Below are 14,472 nucleotides of genomic sequence, written 5' to 3'. Positions count from 1 at the left end.
TCAATACCAGATGGGTAATTTCTCAACACCGAGTTACTGTGCTATAAAATGACTGTTGTCCAGTAAAAAAACATCAGTGTTATAGTGTTCATATGCCAAGCAAGTCAAAATGTTTGGTCACGCATTGATGTTGACAGCCTTAGGGTTGATGGTCCACGGTAAGATAATTCATAATATACACCCCTGTGTCACAGACTCGGTGGAACCCCTGTCCCACTTGGAAAACTGTCCAAAAATCGTTACAACACTGTAAAGTTGTATTGGTCATTTTTGCTGTTTTTAGTCATTTCTTACCGTTTTAGGCCTAATTCAAAAAGCTGTAACATTTTTTTCTAAGAAAGGTACAAAAAATCTGGACACAGATTTGAAATCAGCAAGGTTTAAATTTTTTAAATAGCCTGGTGTCACGATTTTAGAACTAGTAGAGAAAATTTTCTTTTCTTCATTTTTCATGTTTTTTAATCTTTTATCGTTTAGATTATTCTCCTTGGAAATATCTTTCCAGCGATGTATAATTTTTTAACATAGCATGAATGGGTGCTGAGAAAAGATAAAAAATTAAAGTGCTCACATGCTTTTGAGACAGACTTTAATTATGCCAGTGACACCAAAAAAATTTAAAGGCTCTAGATAGGAATGACAATATTAAATAAATATTTTAAGCATTCAGACGTAGAAATCTTAGCAGTTTAATTTGGGAAATCGTCTGACTGATAAAGCAACTAATATAAAATGAAATTGCAAGAGGCAGAAAATCTGAAGCTGCTTATATAAAAAATGTTCTAATGATATCGTTTAATTTCCTTTGTAGCTCAGAAATCATCCATAGCCCAAAGATGGCCACCTCTCAGTAAAGCCAGATGCTCTCAAACAACAAAGCTCAAAGCAATGTATGGTAGGATGACGTTCAACCCTCCTCTTAGTCAAAAACCAATGACGTCATTTGAAGTTGATGTGGAATGGAATGATTTGCAATTTCATCCAACCGAGAATAGACATAAGCGTGGAGGCGTATACGTATCATATACAATGGGTATGAAAAATGGACCGGGCGGATATTTTGGCGTTCAAATGGGCGGAACTTATGGTAAGATTTTTGTAATCCATAATAAGTGTTTATTAATACCTTACGGGGAACACATTTAGGCGAGAAATAATTTTAGCGAGCAGCAAATTTTTTATTACTTTGACGGCGCACTTTATTCTTTTAGTTTTGGTGGAAGCTATTTTCGCATTTGGATTGTAGGGTGATTTTATTGTGAAAAAGAAACTATGTAACTGATTTGAAATCGTGTTGCAGGGTGGTTTGCATCTAGCAATTAAATTAAATTTAAATCTTTAGGTGGATTTATTTTCTCAATTTGGGACGGTGATCGAACATATCGACTTTCAAATGGAAAGAAACAAGTCAAGAAATCCACCAAATTGGTTTGGCCCATGGATTTAAGAAACTGCAAGCGGAACTGTCAAGATTGTGAACTACCTTCATTACGGGATATTGCCAAACGAGGTTTTACGACTGGTACTAAATGTATAACAAAATATCCAATGAAGGTATTTGTCCCTCTTCTAAATTAAGATAATCCTATGGATCAGACTCAGGGCCAACGTCATGAAATTGTTAGAGCAATGAATATAGAGTCTAAGGAGGCGCAACCAAAGAATTTTACTTTGCAAAAAAGTGAGGGATAATGCTCCCCTGGCCCGGTGGACCCTGAGACTAGTGAAGTGGTCTAATTATTGCTTCGCTAAAGCGACAGTTGCCTAAGGTAGCCTTTGTCATTTGACCCTATATACGGTGAACGGCTTGTGACCAGAGTCAAGTCAACCCTTATTATCTGATTTCGGTCGGTAAATAGGTACGATATACTCAAACTTAATGGGTCAATTGCAGGTCTTCGACAACCAGGGTGTGCTGCGTCTGGTACACCATCACATACCGTGGGGTAAGACTTACTATAAGTCCTACCTCCGAGGTATTTAGTCCAGCCAAAGTAACTGACACTACACTAGTAAGATGGGTTAAAATATTTTGATTAGAATAGAAAGTTGGAAAAATCAGTTTGGATATTGGAAAAAATTGCAAAACGTACGTACATTTTCCTGATGGAACCCCACCCCGCCACCAAGCTTTCGTACGCTTTTCGAACGATCCCCCCTCAGGGTGTATGTACTTTTTGAATGGTCCCTAAACACACAGTACTTCTCGAAGTGACCATGAAACTATTCCCATTCGTACCTTTACTTAAGCATTTCTTAAATTTGAGCTTGTTGATCAAAATTGAGTCTCATCCAGCATCCAACTGCTTGGAGCAATAAAACTTTTCAATCATCAACTTTCAGGTTGGTGATCGCTATACAGTCAAGCTATCAAAAGCTGTACCGAGAAAACAAATTCACACTTCACAATTTGGTGGTTTTAGAAAAGTTCATGAAGAAGTTTTAGGAGAGAAAAACCGTTTCATCAAAGGTTTGTAGTAGTCTAGCCTCGTTCCTGCCTAAAACAGGCTTTTCACGTTATTTGTGAAAGCCAGAGCAAGGTCTCTACGAATTTGTTTTCAGCATTTTCAAGGTTTTCAAGTTTTTGGGTCATTTTAAAGCTGTTTTTCAAGGCTTTTTGGCAAAAATTTTAGTACTTTTCAAGGTCTCGTAGACACCATGCAGAGATTGAAATGTAACATTTTATTTTTGGATTAAGTAATCGTACATGGTCTAAAGCCGGATGATGACCTTTCCCGGATATAGGTGTGAAAGATATGCAGTATTGAAAAAATTGTGAAAATTTGCCATGGCAATGGCGTATATTGAAATGTTCACGGTATATTTTAGTGTATATACATACAAAAAAGAGAATCGTGGATTAAAGTCGGTGCGTAAAAGGATGATTATTTTTACATTATGTCATTATTTTTCAGGTTCTGTCTGGCAAGTTAGTGTCACAATCAAGAAGGGCGCTACACCAGGTAAAATTATTCCGGTCGGAACAATCATGTTCGAATCGGACGAAATCGGATTCAACCGTCTTGGAACATTCGACGAAATGATTGGCTGTAACAAATGTAACGCTATTTATCACAAAGACACGCGATATGGACCTATAGTTAGCACAGAGGGGCGGTATAAAAGACGCCCTGTTCACATGGAAGCATGGACACGCTATAACGAATCCACATGCAAAAAGTATCAAATTTCCGGATCGAAACGAGACTGTAGCCTCTCTTTCGAAAGTGGCCCATTGACTAAAGGCGTCACAAAATCAAGAATTAAGCTTTGGTAAAGTTCTTTTTTGCGAAAAAAGAAGATAAATTTGTAATGGTTATCTTTGACGTTCTAATAGACTGGAGTCGTTTATAATGCGTGTAATACTAATAATACTAATACTAACAATAATAATAATAATAATAATAATAATAATAATAATAATAAGAAATCTCTCTCGAAATACAACAGCTTTCCATCCTTTCAAAAAGCCAACGAAAAAGCAAAATCAAGATAAAACGAATTGAAACAAGAACTGAAATCTTGAAAGCCAAGAACCTCCATGGACAATACTTCCAGCTGCTTGACGAACCGCACGTTGACAAAACCCTAACGACAGACTGGATACGATCGTCAACCCTGAAACGCGCAACAGAAGCCACCATATGCGCGATTCAGGAACAAGCAGTTACTACCCGCTACATTCAGAGACGAATTTTCCATCAGCAAGTTGAAGAAACATGCCGTATATGTAACCGAGAAAAAGAGACTATCCACCACATTATATTAGGCTGCACAGTACTTGCACCAACAAAATATCTTCAAAGACATAACAACTTGTGCAAGTACATTCACGAGCTTCTCATGCGTGAAAACGATTTAAAGCAAGAACGCACCCCATGGTACGAACACCAACCACATCCAGTGGAGGAAAACGAATCCACAAAAATTCTCTGGGACTTCTCCATCCAGACCGACCACCAAATCGACCACAATAAACCCGATATCGTCTTCCTAAACAAACAAACGAAAGAAGCACTGATCATTGACATCGCAATTCCGTCCGACTACAACATACCCCGTAAACGAATTGAGAAAATCCGAAACTACACCGACTTGGCAGTAGAATTAAAAACTTTATGGAACCTGAATAAAGTTAAAATCGTCCCAATCATAATTGGTGCAACTGGTGTGATACACAAAGGATTGAGTGATGATGTAGGAAATCTTGGTTTGACTCAAAATAAATTTAATATTTCAGAGGCCCAAAAAATAACGCTGTTAGGCACAGCACATGTCGTCCGAAGTTTTTTCACTTTAGCTTAAAATTTCTCTAGTTAAGCAAATTAAGGCCTAAAAAAACAATAAACTTTCTCGAAAATTTTTTAAAACTTTTTCAACTCTTTTTCAAAGCCCGGGATCCACGTAAGGCAAGTAGTATATATATTGCCGAAAAGATAGGAGCCCATTTCCTCATAGTCGAGTTGTAAGTCTAGTCTTCTAAGAAACTACTCTTCAAGCCACCTTTAAATTAGGAATCTTCGTAAAACAATAGGCTTATCACAAGTAACGTAGGAATGCAAAACAAGCTTTGCATACCTCAATACAACTGATAAGCGCATGGTTGAAAAGGAGAACCCAAAGGAAAGTTTCGAGCGGTTAAGAAATAATACAAATTGAAAAGACAATTTTATATTTCTATTATTTATCTAGCATGTTTGAAATCAAATTTTGAGAAACTCTACTAAACCCACCATATTAACTTTTGAAACAAAATATTTTCAAGTTTAATCAGCAACTCTTGATTCCATAACTTTTAAATTCAATCAAGCTCTTCAAGTTATCCATAACTTTGTTTTGATAGGCTTTTGATAAAATTACGGCATAGTTATTTATTTTTCTAAATAAATTATTTATTTTGAATATCATCTCTCTAGGAAAACAAACTTTTTTTGGCCGAATTTCTTTAAGATCTTTTCATCCAAGTTAAAAACTTTTTTTGAAGCACTCCAAGCTCTTGTTAGTTCTTTAAGCACTTTTGGAAATCAAAACCAAGTCTTGAAATCAATATCAACGGTATTATATTATGTTTTTAGTATTTATTTTAGTACGAGGTGTACTCTTTATAAATTATAAACAGGAATCCTCTATTGTACTTTATACCTTATATACGGAAAGAAATGAGTAAATAATAATAATATCTTTCCTCAGAGTTAAAAAGTAATAGTAAATAATAAATATATTTATAAATATGTTTTAAACTCTATTGAGGTTGGCGCCCGTGGAGCGCCAGGATTTTCTTTCCACCATCATTGTGAGTGGAATATCCTCTTTACAAAAATTGAACTATTGGGAAAAACTTAAAACTCTAAAACTATACAGTCTTGAAAGACGTAGAGAAAGATATCAAATCATCTATACTTGGTATATCTTAGGAAAATATTCTTCAAATTTCAACCACTCTGAGAACAAAGGGGGTATCACCTGCTACGAAAACCAGAGGCTCGGACGAAAATGCCACCTTAAAGAAGTAAATTCTAAACACAAACATATTTGGAGCTGAAGAAGGACCTAAGCTTTTCAATTCTCTCCCATTCTACATTCGTAATATCACAAGCTGCACAAAAATTAAATTCAAAAGACAACTTGACCTTTTTCTTTCCACACTGCCGGACGAACCACTGCTCCAGAATTATTATCCCTACAGGAGAGCGGATTCAAACAATGTGAGAGAAATGGTGAATCATCGGATTTCCAAATTGGATGATTGAGAGACTCAAAAAACCCATCAAAAGTAAGTATCTAATGATGTAAGATGAAAGTGACATTGCAACCTGGTGAGTAATTTCTTTGGGGTAGTTACTAAATTTTTCTTTGGTTTTGACCCTGGAGGGTAGAAGTAAATTTTTCTCCGACTAAGATAAATATTCTGATTTTTTCCGTGATAAGGGTCCCTTTCAGAGAGTGGATTGATTTTTTGTAGCCCTAACAGAGATTTTCAAGGTTTAAAAAACGTATCCTTACTGCTCTCAAATGTCTAGTACCCATTTTGCCTAAAAGGGCCTAAAACCCTGACAGTTTACCTGCTTAAACCTTTGGCTTATGTCTGCCATAAGAGTGAGCAGGCCAGTGGAGATATGTTTCCTCTAGGAGTGAAAGGTCATTCTTAGGCCCTTGATATGGAATAGCCTTTACAGGTAACTTAAACCATAGTATTATGCTTCAACTTAAAACACTGCTAGCGAATGATTATTTCGCTAAGAGTGGAAATCTTTTGTTAGTATCAATTACTTATTCTTTGAAAAAAGTTCATAAGGTTTAAATAAGGAAATACTCTGTGGTGACAGGGATATGTTATAGCGGAGCTGGATAACGCACATTTAAAAAAGCCTTGTTCTATCTCTGTCCCTGACATTAAAATTTGATATGAAATTTAACTTTTTTAATTACAAACTCGTGAAATTTGGATTTCCTCTTAGCCAATGATTCTGCTGCTGCATTTATCGTTCACGATTAAAAACTTTTAATTATCAAGAGGGTCTGTAAAACATTGATGAATGACAATTTAAAAAAATGAAAAACATTGTTTTCATTAGTAAAGTTATAAGAAGTTTCTTCTCTAAGATTATAAATAGTACTTTTTCATTTGAAATACCGCGCTACACCGCGGGGTGCCTCACTTTCTAACTGATATTTCAGATAGCAAGTCGGTATGTCTGATTATGGAAAAAATTTCAAGTCAATTGAAACAATATTTGTCAAAATATTTACATCCGAAATCATGAAAGCTTCTCAAATTCATAACACACGCTGATAAAAATATAGGCTGCACGCATCCCCAGAATTTATTTTGTTATAGGGGATGGGTATCGTGTATGAAATTCTCGTCCGAGAGTTACCTCAAATTTGGGGTAACCGAAAGTTGCATAAATTTACATAATTTTGTTACATCCAATCACAGAAAGAGAAAAATGACGTCATTGTGTTATTGCTTTCATAATTATAAATTTTCATTCATTAAACAAAGAAAAAGAGAAGTCGTTGTACAGCTGTGACACATAATCAAAAAAGAGAAAAGAAAAGACGGGGGTAAGTTGGGACAGGAATATCTTAGACGATACGCATCCTTTCATTTACAAGGAAGCTTTTGGGGTATCTTCTACAAATATTATTTTATAAAAACAGAACACTCAAGGGATTTCTATTATCAACAGTTTACAATAGAAAAGACAACGAAGCAATTCACTAAGGAATTCTCGTCCTTCATCCAGCTCCGCTATAACATATCCCTGGTGGTGGGACCCATTTTTTAAAGCTTCATAAAGACTTCTTTCGGAAGGTTAATTAAATGGTATCAAAATTCAAAATCTGTAAACTTTGAATTATTTAACAATTTCATTATGGCTTTTTAGTTATATAAGACATTATTAACCCGTTAAGAGACGATGTTATCGGTAGAAAAATAGAAGAGACTCTCTGGTTAAGAATGGTCAATGTGCTATTTTGCGTAGAATACATAAAGTGTCAAAAGTTTAACAAAAATATGATGTGGATCCCTTTTTGAGTTCAACTACACGTTTTTTCTTATAAGAATATCTTCTATCTTCTATATAACGCTGTTATAATTACACATAGAAGTAACAAGATTGCAATAAACATTATACAAAACTTAATAACATAATGAACTTTTATGTTTAGTTTCTTTATCATGTGGTAAGTTCAGTGTAATGAGATTTTTTTATGATGATGCAAATGTAGGCCACACCTTAAGTGTTTTATAAGGCCTGTTTGTAGCAAATCAACTGAGGGTTCCCAAATTGAACTCCTTCTAAATCTACAAGAGCAGCCGCCAGAATTTTTGAAATATCTGTTCTTTTTTTCCAGGAGAGTAAATTTTATGGATAAATCTAGGAGAGACTTTCCTCAAAACACCCAGGTAAAATCCAGGGGGTCGCCTTAAAGACATCTGTTCATAGAAGACAGGAGCACATTTTAAGGAAAAACACATACAATTTTCCAGCGGACAATCTGTTCAAAGAATTCAGAAGCTAAATTGTGAAAACACAACCGGATGCCAGATTTTTTTCCAGGTAATAATTTCTCATTTTCTAGGAGCATTATAACTTACTTAGAATAGCTGTTATGTTTTTCCAGGAGCATAATATTTCTAGAGAACAGATATACATTTTCCAGGAGTCCCATTTTTTCCAAGAACAGATGATATAATCCAGGAGAGCCCAGGAAACAAAACAGATGGTTTTTTACAGAAGAAAGGGACCTCAAGAACAGATATTTCATACTTCCTAGCCGGTGGCTGCTTTTGAATCTAACAAGCTACTCTGGTAAAAAGATGCTTATACAGTGTTTCCCGAAAAAAGCGCTTTATAAATAGTTCTATCTAAATACCGATATATTCAAACCATTATCTGATTATACCAACAAAAATAACATCAAGAACCATTATCGTTCATCTTCAGCCTTCACAACAATAGTTGCAAGGTAATCAGGTGCTACATCCTTTCCTTCACCATTCTGAAAAGCTCGTCTCTTCACAATCTCATAAACACCCATCTTTTGTTCTTCGCTCCAATCATCAAACTTTTTTTGCGCTTGAAACTCTAAACACATTCGAAACATCATTGCTGGTGATTGACCATTACTTGCCAAATACTCAGTGACGTCATGACAATGTCCTACGTCATCATAAACGTCATGAGTGTATGGAATCTTCATATCATCCAGCTCCTTCATAACATCCTGGTCACACATTGCATAATTATGGGTAGCCTCTTTAAACTCAGGTGGTGACGTCTCGACCATGTATGAATAGACTTCAGAATTGATTTCCAAAGTCTGTATAAATATAATGATAACACCACCAGGCTTCAACAAAGATCTTGCTTTCTTGACAGCTAAGCCTGGATGATCCACATGGTATAACATACTAGACATGATCACAAGATCAAAGATATTTTGACCAGAGTTATCATCATTACCAAAATAATCACAAAAAGGCTGAATTAAGCCATTCAGTTGATTGACCGTAATTTCATTCTTAGGCGGCAAATCATAATCTTCTGAAAAAGCTTTCTGTTCAACTACATAAGGTATATCCCATGATTTAACTTTCTCTACAAAATGTGAGTAAAATTTACTCAGCACCGGGTCAATAGCATGATACAAGTCGACTTTTAATTGATTGCCTTTGATGATACATTGGTCTAAAGTTCCATCACCAGCCCCGATCGATAGAATATTCAATCCTTTGTTGCTTTTCAGTAGAGAGCCTGCTTCTAATGTTTCCTTGACTTTAGTTTGCCTTGTAGAATAAAACAGTTGGCTTTTTTTCCTCTGAAGGAAAGCGTCTTTAAAAAGGTCTTTATTCATTTTCCAAAATGGTAAATAAAGATGATTGAAATCCGTGTATAACAATCTGTCCTGCATCAACGCAACTGGCACATTTTATACTGCAATTTTCTGTTTTTCTTTATGAATAATTATTATCTTCGATGCTATCATACCACAAAATCATACAAAAGCATATCATATATGGGCCATAGATTTGCGAAAAGAGGATAAGAATTGCGCTATTCAGCTATTGTTCTCTAGGCTAGGCAACATTTTGTTCTATTGAAATATCTGCGCCCGATCGAGTTTTTTTTCTTTATCAAAACAAAAAACACGTGTACACTACGAACATATATTACAAAAAATGGCAGCCGTAGTTGATATCGTATTGACCCGTAGCTCATTGGTAGAGCAAATGCCCGCAAATGGCATGGTTGTGAGTTTGAGTCTCCTCGGATCCGTTGGTTTTTCAACGGTTCTGGTGGCTGGTCAGAAGACAACATGAGAGCGACTGTATTCAATTCATTGTAAAAATATTTCTAATATCGGGAATTTTGGTATTTTTATAAGCACTTTTCATTTTGGACAGGGTGGTAATGATGATAGAGGATAGGGTAGACATTTAATAAAGCTAGACTTTTGATTTTTTCTTAAGAAAAGTTCTAATTTAAAAACTTTCAATTTTTCTTTTAAAAAGTATATTCCTATTACGGAGAAAGAGAATATTCATGAATTTTTAGTAGCATCATTTTTGGTGATGCTGTAAATTGTGAAATTGATCACTTGAATTCGTAAAATGGACCAGTTATCTACACCTAATACTGATATTTTTTAGATTATGAATTATAGTTATCTACGTTTTTAAAGCGCTATTTCTATTGTACGTGAGTTCTTTACCGTGAAATTGATTAAATCATGAACATATAAACGACTGGACGTCTATCTTTTATTCTCTCTTTGAAGCGAGCTTCGTTGCCGCCTGTATTTCAAAATTGGTATGAAAAATCCGACAATATTCCGTCATAATTTTATTTCTTTGAATTATTTAGGTAAAAGGATTGATAGAGCTTGAACATTACTCCTAATGTACAAAAAAATTATTTTCGAATTTTTTCACAAGTTCGCAATATATTTTATCAACATTGTCAAATCTAAAATGCAGAACTTCAACTGCGTGTATACTTTTGAATCCCTTTTGTCACTCAAATAAATTTTTTTGTGACTTGAAAAAAATAGCTTGCCAAAGTTGAGAGCCTGTTTCATAAGAAAATCGAAATTAGAATGTGACACTCTCTAAAATTACTAGACACTTTTAAGTCAAAATTTAGAAGTATCAGTCGGAGTTTTGACAAGCTAACGATGATTTTGCCTCTGTTATCTTTGTTATGATATAGATAAACGACTTGAGAAGAGTAGAACAACAGAGACTTTTGTCGAAGTTTTGACGTTGTTAGCAAGGTATTCCCAAGTGGTATATCATCAAAATCTATTGTTTCATTTTATGCTTTTAACGAGGCGGCAACGAAGCTAGCAGCCTTTTCTACAAAAAGACAAAGGAGATGGATGTCCAGTCGTTTATATGTTCATGATTAAATTAATTGATTAATCTTCGTTTTTGATACCATAATTTTACTACTGGTAATATTTTTGCCCTATTTAATTACGTAAATTTCAGACTGAACATATTTTTTTGTACACGTGTTTTATATAAATTTAGCCCAATTTTTGCAATTTTTTTAAAGTCGTGATGAAAAAACTTAAGGGCTCTGGTCATAGTGAAAAATCAATTTCAGAATTTGAAGATAAAACCTAATGTTTTCGCTTCTTTGACATGTTTAAGAACAAACTGCTTTTGAAAAAATGAATTTAAGTAATTACATCATGAGTAATTAAGGAATAAGTGTGGCATGGACCTTAATAAAACGTCAAAACGACGCTATTCATATACTTTTCACAAAAAAAAAGCCTAATCTCCTTTTAAGGAAATCATTTTATTGTTTCAAACTTTTTTTAAGTTAATGACAAATAATTTCTTTATTTAGATTTTTTCGGAAATTTTCTATTTGGCTACATCCCAAGTTATAGATGTTTTTGTATGGAAATTTAGTGGAGAAAATTGCCAAAAACGAGGTTTTTTGGAGATTTTAAAGGATACTTCCACAAAAATTCTCCGAAATTGTAGATACTAAATAGATACATCACCTGAACCATTTTTTTTTTTTACTTTCTGTCGTATGAGCTATAATATTTAGTGTATCTTTTTTGTTTTGTAGGATTCGAAGAATTTGAAATATAACTGGATTGTATTACGTTTTGTATAGTTTGAAATGAGCAACGAGTTTTATTTATCTCTTTGGACCGAGGCCCGGAATCATCGAGTTAGAAAACTTTTAGTTAGCTAAAAACTGAGAAAGCTAACTCGAAAAACATAATGTGAAAACGAAAATTCGAGTTAGTTTCAACTCGAAAATCCTTTTATGGAATTAGAAATCGAGTTAGAGTTGAGTGACGTCATAATTTGCGCTTTTATGACGTCATAGTTTAGCTAACTCAAAAATTCTTAACTCGAAGTTTTATAACTTGATGATTCCGGGCCTCTTTTTGGACCTACCTTGATCCTTTAAATTAATCTTAATCTTTGCTCGTTCGTCCGTTCTTCTGTTATCAACTTTTCTCGGGATTGACCTGACACATTATTTTTTGCATAGTGATGCAGTACTCAAAAATTGAGGGGGTCAGATTTTCTTGCGATTTTTTCCGGATATCTCTGTTCGCCTTTAATACGGTTTTTCGTTTTTTTGGGGAAATCACGCTGAAATATTTATTTACCCCTGCATCAGATAATATTTCCTTATGTATCTAATGATTGGAGAGTGCTACGAACTTGAAATTTTGACCAGTGATAGATAATGAATATTCAAATTAAACTTTTATCGTTTTGATCCAGTAACCTGCTAGGTATATGTGTATTTTATAGATATTACAGACCATGACCATATTAAAGGGTCAATAAGTCAATGGTTGGATAAAAAATCAACTTATTTTCAATTGATATCTCATGATTTGAAAGTGCTATGAAACTTGAAATTAAGACCAGTAATAGATAATGATGATGAAAATTAAAACTTTGTTGTTTTGATCCAATCACCCGATTTCCTGGCATTTTACAGACCAGAATCAATTGGAGGGTTTCCTTTTATACTTAAAATAGCAAAATCAACTTAATTTGAATGATACATCACGATATGATGGGAAAGCGTTACGAGCTTGTTTTACTTTTTAAAGGAACCATGGGACACACACTTTGTTTTTTTTGTGTTGGTGGGATGGAGCATGTTGCATTGCACCCAACGCGAAAAAAAACTTCTCGTGTCCCAAAGTCTTTAGTCTTAATTCTCCACTCATTCATTCAGTAGGTTGTTTCAAATAAATTGAATTATTTCAAACTAGTTTTATTATATAGGGTACTGTACTTTTTGACTGGACAAGGATTGTTTTTTTTTTTATAGAAAGTTTAGTTTAGGCTGATTAATAGACTGGCTGGAGTCGTTTACAATGCGTCTAATACTAATAATACCAATACTACTAATAATAATAATACGGGATTTAGTTTGTATAAACGACTGGAAGAATCCGGTGTTCCAGCCTTATAGATACAGGGGCTAGCTACGCAGAAACTTGCGTAGCGAGAAAACAATTTATCAAGCAACAACAAACTCTCAAAACGAAATCAACTCAAATGAAAAACTTTCAATACACAAATCCACACATATTCTGTTTTCTCAATAATTATTTTGAGCAGGAAAAAATTATAATTGCAATATTGACACTTTTCTTTTGTTTGGAGTAAGTGCACAAAGGTTTCTAGACGACTAAAATTGTTCCATTCATTACTTTTTGCTTTATTTCTACTATGTATAAATTAGTCGTTTAGCTTGCTAGACTAACGTTCTAAAGAAATAAATATTTACCGTAATCACAGTAGCACTGTATTTTGTTTTTATCTTTTTTCTTTGTCATTACACAACCGACACAACAATGGAGTAGTAAAAAGGGCTATTGATTGATACTTTTTTTTAAACTAACTTTTGTAATAAGATGGAGTACGTTCTCATATTTCAGCGATAACACACACAAACTTTTCTACTTAATGGCTTGTTTAAACTCGATATATTTTTTCGGGACACCTTTTGTACTGTATCTCAGGGAGTAATGGGAGAGATTAAATGTAAGTGACCGATGAGAAATCATTTATGATAAGATGCATAAAAATGTTATGAAATAAAAAAAGAATGACTTACCCAGCGCTCAAATATATTGGCATCTCATAAAAATCACACAAAGTTTACGGTCAAGGTTAAATCGTCCTTGTGGTATGCCTGAAGCGAGGTTAGGTAGGAAATCCTACCTAGGTCACGTGACATTACAATAGAATTTCAGCGCTTGACCAATAAGAAGCTTCGCGGTTTTTCGAAAACAATAGCAGCATATATAATGGCAATATTCACCTTTTTTGCCTGGAAGAGCTTAAAGCACGACGTCTAGCCCTTCGGGATTCACAGAAATCTGTGGGTTGATCATTTGTAAAGGGAAAGAATTAGCGAACTCTGTTTCGCAAGCAAGCAAAACACGAATTCTTTGAAAAATATGAGTCTTATTTTTTTACAATAACTGCTATTGAAATATTGTGATGCTATTGAAATGCCAATTCCAGTCTTTATTTTAGATGCCTGTGCTCTAAAACGTTCCCAAAAAGAAGGTTTGTTTAATTGACAGAGGAGCTAAAAACGGAGGAGGACCGTGGTTTAACTCTACAAAAAAACGAATTCAGTTTGACCACGACTATAAAACTAACGTCAAATATTCTTTTCATAAAATTGACATCAAATATTTAATTTCTCTTAAAATTGACGTCAAATATGTCATTTTTGCAAAAAGAAAAGTAAACTTCAAGAATAAAAAACATTTAAATTGAGTTCATAGCAAGAGAGAACACGTGTTTATAGCCAAGAAATTTCATGGTAGTTTTTTGCTATGGACTATTAATAATAATTATTGTATAGCAGTTAGAAGATGGATAATTCAAGTCCGCTTGAGGACCCAGTATGTAAATTCTTGTTTTGTTAATTCAATGATCTACAACTC

General features: G+C 34.3%; 1 protein-coding gene across 1 annotated transcript; it reads left to right on the top strand.

Annotated features, from left to right (window-relative positions):
* Nucleotides 1-52: 52 nt before the first annotated feature.
* On the top strand, nt 53-3,326 carry LOC136811567 (uncharacterized). Its single transcript, XM_067068190.1, has 5 exons — nt 53-158; nt 812-1,087; nt 1,343-1,554; nt 2,344-2,470; nt 2,916-3,326. The coding sequence occupies exons 1-5, from the start codon at nt 110-112 to the stop codon at nt 3,275-3,277; spliced, it is 1,026 nt and encodes a 341-aa protein (XP_066924291.1). The 5' UTR covers nt 53-109; the 3' UTR covers nt 3,278-3,326.
* Nucleotides 3,327-14,472: the final 11,146 nt, after the last annotated feature.

This window comes from Clytia hemisphaerica, unplaced genomic scaffold (genome assembly GCF_902728285.1).
Source record: "Clytia hemisphaerica strain Z4C2 unplaced genomic scaffold, Clytia hemisphaerica genome assembly, whole genome shotgun sequence".
In the NCBI taxonomy this organism is placed as follows: Eukaryota; Metazoa; Cnidaria; class Hydrozoa; order Leptothecata; family Clytiidae; genus Clytia; species Clytia hemisphaerica.
This window is presented reverse-complemented; position numbering and strand designations above follow the sequence as displayed.